General features: G+C 36.9%; 1 protein-coding gene across 3 annotated transcripts in view; it reads right to left on the bottom strand.

The window, feature by feature from the left end:
* SLC44A1 (solute carrier family 44 member 1) overlaps positions 1–13701 on the bottom strand; it is a 201708-nt gene that overhangs the window by 46544 nt on the left and 141463 nt on the right. For 2 of the 3 annotated variants that reach the window (XM_049627330.1, XM_049627340.1), the window contains exons 14-15: positions 5297–5533; positions 3209–3289 (exon numbers count right to left, since the gene is read on the bottom strand). In XM_049627330.1, the coding sequence (XP_049483287.1) occupies positions 3209–3289; positions 5297–5533 (318 nt within the window). Of the gene's footprint in view, position 1; positions 3290–5296; positions 5534–13701 lie in introns of those variants that run through there. The other variant, XM_049627322.1, reaches the window with a different exon arrangement.

The following is a 13701-nucleotide window of genomic DNA, read 5'->3' as shown; positions in this document are numbered from 1 at the left end:
AAACAAAGTCATACAGAGTATAATCTTAGACAATTACCATTAAAAGGAGGTCATGAATGATGTTACAAGTACACAGATGGTCACAAGCGGCCACAAAGCAAAATGGGACTGAGAGCCTTTTGCGCGAACCTATATTCCAGGGGCTGCAATTCCTATGAATGTTGAAAGTCAGGGGTACCTGGGTGGCTCAGTCGGTTAAGCGACTTCAGCTCATGATCTCACAGCTCTGTGAGTTCCAGCTCCTGTTAGGCTCTGTGCTGACAGCTAGGAGCCTGGAGCCTACTTTGGATTCTGTGTCTTTCTCTCCCTCTGCCCTTTCCCTGCTCACACTCTGTCTCAAAAGTAAGTAAACATTAAAAAAACAAAAATTTAAAGAAAGTCACATTTCCTTCTGGATAATCTCTGAGATATGCAGAGAATACATCTCTGGCCTATGTTGTTACAGTGTTCAGGTTTTTTTTTTTTCCTTTTCCTCTATAAATTCTTTCCTGTTGAAGCAGATGGCCGGAAGTTCTCTTTCTTAAACTTCTATAACATCACATTTGGTAAATCTTTCTAAAATCATTTTCAAAGATTTATAGGACGACCTCACAGACCTTCAGAGTGTCCTGAACTAGTGAGGCTCTTTCTCAAAAAAAAAAAAAAAAAAAAAAAAAAAAAAAAAGTCCAAGAGGAAAACTGTAAGTACTTATATTTAATTCAATGATCCCTCGTCAAAAGGGAAATTTAAAACCTCACTTTCCTGAACATTAATTCTCTAGGCTAAAAGTAAACCCTAAATTAAAATATCCGATTAAGAAAGAAGATAAACAAGTGAACTTAACAGCAGATTGTACAGATACGGCTAAATGGGTATGGCGCTTTTACAGAACTTTTATCTAAGGGAATAACATGTGAATTAAATCAGGCAAAGACAAGTTAGCAATCCTGATTTCTACCAAACCCCAAGTTTTAACGAAGAATCTCTCAGAGAATTATTTAGGGACACATCCAAGATGCATAGTGGTAGCAGGGTCAACTCTTACCATTCTAATGCAAAAGAGAGATAAGAATCAGAGGTACTGATGTACTTAAAATATTTACTCTGTAAGCAACATCTCAGCTTCTCTCCCGGGAAGTTTTTAAACTGCATAAAAAAATACCATTCTTAGGGACCAAATGCTATAATGTCCAAAACACCAGAAGCACAATGCACATAGAAGATATATTTGGAAACATAGTGGAGGGTTTTACCATTAATCTGCAAGCAATGAGCTGATGAGCAACATAAAACAAAAGCAAAAAATGAATGAAGATTTTAAAGCAGTGTTTCAGTTAAGGGGCATTAATTTAAAACTGAAAGCAATATTAGGGGGAAAAAATCTTCCTAAAGTTTTGGCTTCTGGTAGAATGCCACATAACCTGGGGATTTCTCCTTATATCATTACCTACGAATTAGAGGTTTAGGTAAGAGTCAGCATACTTGTATTCTCGTCTTCCACACTGTATCCTTCACTAAAGGATAATGCAGAAATATGTGCCAATTCATGGTCAAACTAAGCCAGTCAAGACCTCCAAATATTTCTCCCTTTTTAAAAATGATTATGACTGACAATTTAATAGAAGTGTCAATCACTGGAAAGACAAAAAAGGGGGGCAAAGGTAGTTCACATTTTAAAGATTTTATATTTTACCTTTTTAAGTTACACTGGGAGCCAGTTACTGAACACGTATGACAAACAAACAGTGGCAAGAAGGAAGCCTTCCTCATTTAACCATGCCACCAGAGGGTCGGCAGAATCTTCACTACCGTCCCCCTTGGCCAGGGTCAAGTAGGAGGTATACAGAAAGGGGGGGTAGAGAAGGCAAGAAGTCAGACCAGGGGGATTGCTGATGGTGCCCCTTGCCCACTCAACGGAGTTCTGGCTGGTGCACACTTAAAACTAAGAGTTCTACATCCTTTGACTTCCCATTAGAGTGATCTGTACCTTGGGAAATAAACATTGAAGTTTTGACTCTGACAATCATTAATGCTATTAACAGCAACACCAAAATAGGCCCTGGAGGGGGTTACGGAGGAGAGAATTTATATCTAAACATTCTGCTGAGGTTTTAATTTAGGTTGAATATGCAATTATTTTGCATATAAATATGGCCTCCCCACCAGCCAACCTCAAACAAACCCATTTCCTTTACTCTTATATACTTAAACGTGCTTGTTTTATGCAAGTTGGAAACCTATGAAATCAACCACTTATTAAACTTTATAGTTTAGTAAGAAAGAGGAGTCTTCATCTCACACTTTGGGACATCACGTGCAATCAGAAGGCACATTATTTAAAATTAGCTGTTTCAGGACGTAGGCAGTTATATAATATTTTTAGATAACATGCTGTTTAATAACAATACATTTGCAAAATAAGCAGTAATTACACAAATATATGTGAGGGTTATCTGTCATTATGCAGAGGTGAGAGTATCTGTGGCAAAAGCAACTCAGGATTCTCTTACACTGATTAAGTTGCCTTTTTTCCCCAAATGAAAGTAGAGTACTTAGAATATACATACATATCACTGACCAGAGATCATTGACCTTTCTCACAATTAAGCTGAGGTTAGAGAAGACCAGGTTGTTTTACTGAGTGGGAATGTGAGTGTTGATGGAGTAATCTTGTTTGCTACTGAAAAACAGCTTAAGAAACAAAGAAAGTACAATCCAGGCAACAGAAGAAAAAGTCAGCAAAGGGTAAAAGACAGCAACAGAAACAAACCAATATTAAAAAAGTGGGGAATGTGAATTTTAGCAAGTTGAAAGGAATTGCTAGTATCACTTTTCAAAATGATAAAAATCAAACTGTCATTTCAAGTGTACAACCAAATGTTCATTCCATTGAAAACCAAACATATACAGCTAAAAATTAAAAGAAAAAAACCCCCAAAACCAGAAATGGCCGTTTTACTTTAGGGACAAAAATTAGCCCCTGCTTCGTGATAAGCCCTGAGACAGATGTTGTTCCTTTCAGCTTACTTTTACAGAAGGTGGTCTCAGTTGTGACAAGAATTCTGCCATCCAAGTGATGGGTAAACACACAAACAGAAAGAGCAGCACATCCTGTGTGATACAGACAACAAAAGCTTCTCCTGAAGAAGTGCAGTCAGTGAAAACAGAGAGAGAGAGGAAGTGAAAGTGAAATTCTTGGAGGGCGGTCACCTCCTCATCTCCACCTACCATCGGCTTTAGCTCTCTGGCATCGGCAACGCCTCCCTTACCAGCTTCTTTCATTGCTTTTCTACTGTTTTCCACAAACTCCTGCAAAATATGGACCAAATTGCATAAATTCTTAGGTCCTTTCAGATTTTGGTTGGCAGATGAATTCTAAGGAACACTGACATTTTTAATTCAATATCAGTACACGGATGGCCTAAAACCAGAGCAGTGAATAATATTTAGTATCACTACACAACAGCTGCTAAATCTGTGCACATGGGCTGCAACTTGTGACACCTTTAGGACATCTTTTTTCCATCCATTTATTGTGACAATCTCACTTAAGCTCAAAGAGAGAATGTTACTTCTATCTGGAAGAGAAAATCCCTAATGCTTTCTTAAAAGATTGTTTTCTCATACTTAGATTATTGTTCTATTTGTTGTCTGACTTTTTCCATATCAAGGTTAAACAGAAAAACAAGAGCGTTTTATTCCATAAGCCCTCTCTTTAAACTAGCCCTAGCAGGTAAAAGAAAGCATTGATTCCACTAAGCGCAGAATACTGTTTTTACCCAACCATAAATAAGCTACTTTAAAAAAATGTCTATCTGGCTTTGAAATTACTCCATAAAGCAGGAAGACAGGAAGTAACAACCAGAACCTGTGGTCAAAAGTAGTTAAAATGGGATTATGCCCCACAGAAATGTTTCTATCATGTCCAAGTTTATGGAGCACTTCTCCATTAAGTATCCTCATCATTCTTACTGAAAAAACTAAAAGAAGAAAAAAGTATTTTTTGTTACTCTGCTCTGGATCAAGGGTTTAAGACACAAAAAACAAATTCTCCCTCTTCTTTTTTTTAAGTTTTTAAAAATTTATTTATTTATTTATTCATTCATTCATTCATTCATTCATTCAGGTAATCTCTACACCCAACATGGGTCTCAAACTTACAACCCCAAAATCAAGAGTCGCCTGCTCTATCAACTGGGCCAGACAGGTGTCCCCAAATTCTTCTTCTAAATGTCTTAATCAGAAGGGAGATGGAATGCTCACAAGTCAAATTCCATTATGAAAACAACCAGTTAGAAATATAATTTAGACATTACGAAAATGTCCAAAATTTAGTTGATGGTGTTTTCAGTGAAAGAGATAATCAGTACCCAATACGTCCATTAAATCATTTGAAATTTCTGCAACTGAAAAAAAAAATCTATCTTATTTATTAACACATTTATTTTATATTTAACTAGATAAACCAGGCTCCTGGAAGAGGACTTGTTATCTCAAGGTCTAATGTTTACCCTTCAATATTACCTACTCTTCAGATAGGAATATTTCACAGCTTAATGGCAAAGTACTATTATTAAGAAGCATCCTTATTTTGGGAGCATTTGACATTGATAATAATATTTGAATCATTTAAATAGCTTCTAAAGTTTTAAAATTTTTAATTGAGATTCTAATACAGGGAAGCTGCAGAGGCTAGATAACTAAAGAATCGGAATATAATATCTGTGTAAAAGTTCAGATCTTGACTGATGGAAAACAGTATATAATCTATCAGTCCTGAGTCTGTTAATCTGTATTCATTACAAAACACTTTCAGTTTGGCCTGGCATACTTAGGATAATGACTTCTAATGGGGCTGACAGCAATACTATTTGGAAAGGTGGTAGACGGAAAAATATAGGCAGGTGCTACCACCGGAGAAATAAAGACTTTTTGTCTTTGAGTTCCACTTCAAGAAAGGGCACTTAGGACATCAGTGGTCCAATGTTCCAATTCAAGGACTAAAATTCAGGTTGTAAGAAGTCAATTCTAATCCATCTAATTGCAGAGAGGGAGGGAGCAGTATGAAATAATGTGAACTCAGGACTATTAATGGGTATTGCTCTAGCTAGGTGTATATATATGGTCTCATCCATGCCAAGAGGACCTTCCTTCTTCCCTGATTTCCCCAAGACTAACCTCATTCATGAGCCCTACAGGTTTAATTCTAAATTACTCAGCTGCATATAACAGGAATTAAACATGGAGAAGGTTTTGCAAAATATTTTTACTAGTATGTTTACCTCTAAAGCAGTAGAGGGCGTTTGAAATACTTACCATCAGCACTTTATCCATATAGAATTCTCTGCCAGGGCTCCCATCATTGTATTTTGTATCAATGGCAAAACACAAGAATAATACATCCACTACCATTTCGTAAATGGACAGGAAGCAATGAGCGACTAGGAAAGCAAAGAGGCAGACGATGATCAGAGGCAGCACCCATACTGTGTAATCTTGCTGGTAGTTGAGCAGCATAATCCCAGCCAAACCCGTGCTGCAGACTATCAGCACCTGAAGCAGAGAGAACAAAGAACACATTTAATATCCTACCATAGAAAACCACTATTTCTTCATCATTTGCAGACTTCAAATTCCCTTTAATATTATAAACGCTGGCTGCATACATTCATTCTACTGCAAGCTACAAAGGATAATTCATATATACCCATACACACACATATACATGTATATCACATAAATAAAAAATAATCTTTTAAACACTTCTGGTTTACATGAAAAATAGTCATGTTTCCAAATGTTATGCTTGTTCCTTAAAACTTCACGTATTTAAGCACCTGTGGCAATTTTTAAGACAAATGTATGCATGCATATTTTATTTAAAAAAAAATTTTAATGCTTATTTAGTTTTTGAGAAAGAGAGACAGAGAGAGAGAGAGAATGAGGGAGGGGCAGAGAGAGAGGGAGATACAGAATCTGAAGCAGGCTCCAGGCTCTGAGTTATCAGCACAGAGCCCTACGCAGGGCTCGAACTCACAGACCGGGAGAGATCATGACCTGAGGCGAAGTCGGACGCTCAACTGACTGAGCCACCCAGGCGCCCCTATGCATGCATATTTTAGAAAATAGCACTATTGCACTCAGAATAAAATTATTGACAGTCCAGGGTATTGTACTTTTATATATATGAAATAGTATTATATAAATAAATCATTAAAAGCTATTCATTAATATTTATAGTAGCATTATAAATGTTTCATCAATACTTAGCCGCATAATTTCATCTTATGGGTGACTTAAAATTTGACCATTCTCCTACAGTTGGAGACTTATGTTGTTTTCTGGTATAAATAATGCTGCAACAAACATCTCTAAGAGTTTTTTCTTTGTTTTGCATTTTTTCACAGAGAACATGTGGTAAATTTAATATGAGTCGCCATGTAGTTTAGATTTGGATTACCTGTGAAGAAAGAGGTTGCCACAAATATCCATCATAGAAGAATATAAGAAATAGTGAAATTGCTTATTGTCAAGAACCACCTACTCTGGTCCCTCCCATGCAGCACTTGAATTTCTTGAAAAGATTCAGCTTTTCAATCCCTAGGAATGGTTTATGGCAGACATTATCACCTTCATTTTATAGACTGGGAAACATATTCAGAGAGGCTAGCCAACTTGCCCAAGGTCACAGAGTAGAAGGGCAGATATCACCCAAATAATGCTCTTATGATGCCAAATCCAGCCCTCTTTCAAGGTAAGAACTCAGCAAATACTTGGATATTGGTATAAAGCAGTAATGGGTTATACTGAATCCTAAATACACTCGTGCTCAGCCCTACACCTGGCCTAACATCCAGCATGAAATAACAAAGGAAAAGAAAGAGTCTTCTAGAACCACAGCAGCCTTTTCTGGTCCAGTGCTGAGAAGGAGACTATAAATTGACCTGTAAATTTTCAGATGATTTTAGGGAGCAAATCTGGGTCTGCCCATATTTAGATGACCCTCCACCATTTTTTGTGGCAAACACTCAGGAATTCTCTCTTACAGTCATTTACTTTCTGGGGTGACTTCTACAGATAGCTAATTATATCCATTTTCTTTCACTCTTTTTGGTTTTTAGAATGAGTTGTTTCTTATATTCTTCTTCAAATTTTTGACATCCGTCCTACAGAAGGACTGAGGTTCTTTATGCTCACTCTAAACCACTAAAAGTTAAGCCACATTTGAAACGTTAAAGTCAATTACAGGGAAAAGGTGCGGTTCCGACAAACTAGATGTTGAGACAAAATCTGTTGAAGTGGAAGGTTGGATACTGTCACATTGGAAACAACTTTAAGGGCCACCTGAGTGACTCAGTTGGTTAAGCGGCTGACTTGGCTTAGGTCATGATCTCATGGTTTGAAAGTCTGAGTCCTGCATCGGGCTCTCTGCTGTCATCACAGGCTTCATCGGTTCCTCTGTGCCCCCCACCCCAACTTACTCTGCCCCTCCCCCACTTGCACTCTCAAAACAAACAAATAAACAAACAAGTAAGAAACAACTTCAAGAATTAATGATATTTAGCCCAAAAGCCAAGGGAATGTAATAATGTAATAATTACTCCCAAATATAATGAAAGGGTGTCAAGCAGAGGATACATTAATGGTTCTCAAACTGCAGAAGGGCTAGGTATCACTTGGGGAGTTTGTGAATAATACAGATTCCAGGGCCCTACCCCCAGAGTCCAATTGGTTAGAGCTAAGATGAAGCCCAGCAATATGCATTTAAAAGGTTCCTCAGGTGGGGGCAGCTGGGTGGCTCCGTTGGTTAAGCATCCAACTCTCTGATTTCAGCTCAGGTCATGATCACAGCTTGTGAGTTTGTGAGATGGAGCCCCGAACTGGGCTCTGCGCTGACAGTGGGGAGCCTGCTTGGTATTCTCTCTCTTCCCCTCTCTTTCTGCCCCTCCCCTGTTCATGTGTGTGTACATGTACACATATACACTCTCTCTCAAAATAAATAAACTTTAAAAAATAAAATAAAATAAAATAAAGTAAAATAAAATAAAATAAAATAAAGTAAAATAAAATAAAATAAAATTTGCCTCAGGTGATTCTGATAAAGTCTACAAGAAGTACTGGCTTAGATCAGTGATCTCCGTGGTGGGGTACACACACCCAAGGGAGTATTTAAGAGCACCTGGGACTTCAAATTATATTTCTCATTTATTTTAATTTCCTTTTATACTATGCTTTACCATGTATATATTAGTAAAAGCTGTACATATATCATTAATAAATGTAAATATATTAGGAAGTGTGCTCAAAAATTTTTTCTAATAGGATGCATGATTTTAAACATTTCAATGCTCCTGTTCTACAGGACACGTTTTTGGTGACACCATAGAAGAGAGTCATACACAGGGTAGGATGTGAGAAGCAGAAAGGAAAGGGTGCTAGTTTTAGAATCAGAAAGACGTAGATTTGAATCACAGAGTTAATACGTCTTAGTTTTGTGACTCCAAGCAAGTTCATGTAACCTTTCTGAATCTGTTTTTCCACCTTTAAAAGAGACATAAAAATACATACATCCCATAATTGTTAAAATAAGCATTCTGAAGGCATTTAACACAGTGCTTAGCAATCTTTGTTTGTTGCTTTCATTTCCACCATAAATCGTGCATTTGCGATGCCCTTTCCACATGGAGCTCATGTTTTAAAAGATTTTGTCAGTAAAATAGCACCTACAAGTAATAATTCATATTATCATTTTTTTATTAATCAACGCCAAATAAACTACCAATAATTAATGTTAGAAAAAGTATTATCAAATGAGATAAAATAATTTCACACAGAAGTGAAGAGCTTCAGATTTTGTGGGTTTTTTTGGATAGTTTTATCGGGCAAATATGCAATATCTATGAGACCTGAAAATGGTGAAATAGTTTGTAAATCTCTGTTCTTACCTGTGAAGATCCAATAGGCCAGTGGTCACAGATCACAAGCCACTAAACTAGGGGAGATAAGATCCCTCCTAAATCTAATTTACCATTCCATGAAACCACTGGGGTTCCACAGAAATGGAATCCATGGAATTGTCTTCTGTTTTCTTTTATTTATTTATTTATTTATTTATTTATTTATTTATTTAAAAATTTTTTTAAATGTTTATTTATTTTTGAGACAGAGAGAGACAGAGCATGAACGGGGGAGGGGCAGAGAGAGAGGGAGACACAGAACCGGAAGCAGGCTCCAGGCTCTGAGCCATCAGCCCAGAGCCCGACGCAGGGCTTGAACTCACGGACCGTGAGATCGTGACCTGAGTTGAAGTCGGACGCTTAACCGACTGAGCCACCCAGGCGCCCCTCTTCTGTTTTCTTTTAAATTCAGGGTTTTTAAAATTAAATTTTATATTTTGAGACAATTTTGAATTCACATTTCATTGTAAGAAATAACACGGAATGATTTCATGTACCTTTTACCCGGTTCCCTTCAACAGTAACACCTTGTCAAACTAGAGTACAATATCACAACCACAGTATTGACATTGATACAGACAAGGTACAGAACATCTCCATCATAACAAGGATCCCTCACTTTAGCCTTTTATAACTTCCCCTATGCCTCCCTGCAACCCCAGCCCTAACTGGGTGACCATAAATCTGTTCCCAATTTCCATAATGTTATCATTTTAAGAATGTTTATAAATGGCTCAAGCCCCATTTTGGAAGCAGAGCTTACTTAATTAAAAAAAATAAAAAGGTATGTAAGAGAAAATAATTTGGGGTACCTCCTGGCTCACTTAGACCATATGACTCTTAACCTCAGGGCCATGAGTTCAAGCCTCACGTTGGGTGTAGAGCTTACTTCATTGAAAAAAAAAGTATAAGAATGTTATATAAATGGAATAATACAGTATTTAATTTTCTGGGGTTAATGTTTTTCACTCAGCAAAATTCCCTCATGATTTATCCAAGTTGTTGTGTGTTATCCATAGTTTGTTCCTGACACCATCTTTTATAATGCTTATTCTGATCTACCTATGTGAACTATCTGATTAGGGACCATTTCTGCATACTAGCAGCTACTTTTAATTGCAGTGAGAAATTCTTTTTAAAAGATTTACTGTATTCTGTGATCAGAACTACAGTCTTAAAAAAGAAAACTAAAGAATGTTTATCTTAGTATGTTGGAAACTAAAATACTTTCTTCCCCTCTTATTTTTTTCTCTTTTTTGGATATCTCAATTTTAAAAAGTAATCTTGGGGTACCCAGGTGGCTCAGTTGGTTTAAGTGTCCGACTCTTGATTTCGGCTTGGGTCATGATCTCTTTGTTCGTGAGTTCAAGCCCTGCATCAGGCTCTGTGCTGAGAGCACGGAGACTGTTTGGGATTCTCTCTCTGCCCCTCCCCAACTCACATTGTCTCTCTCTCTTTCTCTCAAAATAAATAAACTTTAAAAAATAAATCAATCAAATAAAAAAAGTCTATCTATGTTTTAAAAGTAATTTTCTTACAGTGTTATAAGTTTTGAATTATTCAAACTTTCATGTTTCTGGTAAGCAATTTGGTAATGTACATCCAGAAACCTATTAGGTACTCTGACTCATTGGTTCCACTTCCAGGATTCTGGCCTCAGGAAATAAGGATTGACACAGGCAAGGGTTTGCATACAATGGCTTCACTGTATCACACTTTATATTAGTAGAATGAGAACAGTTTAACTATAAAAAGAAAATTAGAGGTTTGGTTAAAGAAATGATGATACAATTGTATAACCATGTTTAAAACATTTTTAATAAAATAGTAAATGCTCATGACATAATACGAAATGAGAAGAGAGATTGAGGAACCTGGCTGGCTTAGGCGGTAGAGCATGCGACTCTTGATCTTAGGGTCATGAGTTCAAGTCCCATGTTGGGCGTGGAGACTACTTAATTAAAAACAACAAAAGTTAAAAAAAAAAAAGAGATATAAAAATTGTCTTTTTTACCACATTGTTTTCTGTTATTCCGATATATGGCTTCTTATTTATTTATTTATTTATTTATTTATTTATTTATTTTCGAGAGAGAGAGAGAGAGAGAGAGAGGGCACAAGCGAACGAGGCACAGAGAGAGAGAGAGAGAGAGAGAGAGAGAGAGAGAGAGAGAAGTGGGGCTCACCCAGGGCTCATGTTTTACCCAAAGCAGGGCTTGACTCACCCAATGCGGGGCTCGAACTCACAAACTGTGAGATCATGACCTGAGGCAAAGTCAGATGCTTAACCGACTGAGCCAGCCAGGCGCCCTCTTTTATTTCAATTGCTCTGTGTACATATGTTTTTATTTTAAGTTGCTTCACACCCTTCTTAGTAGCAGGGATAAATACAAGTATCTAAAACATAAAATAGACAATGGACAAAAAATCTGAAGCCTTCCTAAATCAGTCATATAGCATATAAATAATAGCAATAGTTGGTAACAGTAACACTGTTATCAACACTATACTCCTTGACACAGATTAACTTATTAAATCCTTACTATAAAACATTTCCTCTTATTGTAAAAACATGACAATAATAAATCCAACAGTCATAATGTAAGTTTAATTACAAATTTCCAAAAGAACTATGTGTACAGTTTTATCATTCTTTTTAGATGACAGTTGCCTGAGAACTTAACACCACACTGTGCTTTCCATGCCTCTCTACACCAAATATTTTTTCCTTTTCAAAAACACTTTCAACACACAGTGGCTGGAGTAACCTAAGTGTTTGGTAGTAACAGAATGTTTAGGAATAGCATCTGATGGGGGCGCCTGGGTGTCTCAGTCAGTTAAACATCTGCCCCTTGATTTCGGCTCAGGTCATGATCTCATGGTCATGAGATCAAGCTCCATGCCGGGCTCTGCACTGAGCGTGGAGTCTGCTTGGGATTCTCTCTCTTTCTCTCTCTCTCTCTCTCTCTCTCTGCCCCTCTCCCCTCGCTCTCTTTCTCCTTCTCTCAAAATACATACATACATACATAACAATAACAAAAAAATAGCATTTGATGAAATACTGACAATAATGAGAATGAATAATTATGAAGATTATCAAAGCAATATGAAAAATGTATATGATATAATGTGAAGTGAGAAGGACAGAACAAACTGGGATGTAGGCTATAATTATTATACCATAGAAATATAAACCTATTAAAAAAAACACTGGGAGGGCATATATAAAAATGATATTATTAGATTATAGTGATGTCAGCTCAGCTCAATTTTTCAAATTTTCTGAGCATTTTATGGTTTGAAATACAGATACAAAGAAATCCAATTATATTGCTATTTATTATTCTGCAGATTTTAATAGTATAGAAAAAATACCTTTTTTCAGATGCTTTAAGGATAGGTAAGTCTCATTCCCTCACAACTGTTTTTATTTATTTTTTTTTAATTTTTTTTTCAATATATGAAATTTACTGTCAAATTGGTTTCCATACAACACCCAGTGCTCATCCCAAAAGGTGCCCTCCTCAATACCCATCACCCACCCTCCCCTCCCTCCCACCCCCCATCAACCCTCAGTTTGTTCTCAGTTTTTAAGAGTCTCTTATGCTTTGGCTCTCTTCCACTCTAACCTCTTTTTTTTTTTTTTCCTTCCCCTCCCCCATGGGTTTCTGTTAAGTTTCTCAGGATCCACATAAGAGTGAAAACATATGGTATCTGTCTTTCTCTGTATGGCTTATTTCACTTAGCATAACACTCTCCAGTTCCATCCATGTTGCTACAAAGGGCCATATTTCATTCTTTCTCATTGCCCTGTAGTACTCCATTGTGTATATAAACCACAATTTTTTTATCCATTCATCAGTTGTTGGACATTTAGGCTCTTTCCATAATTTGGCTATTGTTGAGAGTGCTGCTATAAACACTGGAGTACAAGTGCCCCTATGCATCAGTACTCCTGTATTCCTTGGGTAAATTCCTAGCAGTGCTATTGCTGGGTCATAGGGTAGGTCTGTTTTTAATTTTTTGAGGAACCTCCACACTGTTTTCCAGAGCGGCTGCACCAATTTGCATTCCCACCAACAGTGCAAGAGGGTTCCCGTTTCTCCACATCCTCTCCAGCATCTATAGTCTCCTGATTTGTTCATTTTGGCCACTCTGGCACCTCACAGCTGTTTTAAAGGAGTTTATATGTAGTAACAATGACAGCTAACATTCACTGAGAATTTATAATGTATCAAGCACCATGTTAGGTACACTACATGTATTAACCAGTTTAATCCTTACAACCCTAAGAGTTTGGCTCTATTATTAGCCCAGTTTCATAGATGAACAAACTGAGGCACAGAATGGCTATGTAGCCTGCCTCAGGTCACACAGCTAGTAAGTGACAGAGCTAGGATTTAAATCCAGGCAGTCAGGCTCCAGATATAGTACCCCTAACCGCTAAGCAGGCTGTTTCTGAATTCTTTACAGACCGAATTATGTAAGGAGAAACATGTGCAAATTACTGAACTGTTGTACCTCAGTTTCCCCATCTGTAAAGTGAGGATAATATAACTTCCTTTACAAATTTATTGTTAGGATTAAATGAATACCATACATGTAAAGAACTTAGAACAGTGCCTGATGCATATTAAGGGCTTTGTAAGTGCTTCCTTTATATTACATATTTTACTTAATAGTTTTTTGATGGGCTAGACATTTTTCAAATGAAAGAATATATATATATATATATATATATATATATATATATATATATATATA

This window comes from Panthera uncia, chromosome D4 (assembly GCF_023721935.1).
Source record: "Panthera uncia isolate 11264 chromosome D4, Puncia_PCG_1.0, whole genome shotgun sequence".
Lineage (NCBI taxonomy): Eukaryota > Metazoa > Chordata > Mammalia > Carnivora > Felidae > Panthera > Panthera uncia.
The sequence above is the reverse complement of the archived record's forward strand: the minus strand, read 5'-3'. Positions and strand labels throughout refer to the sequence as shown.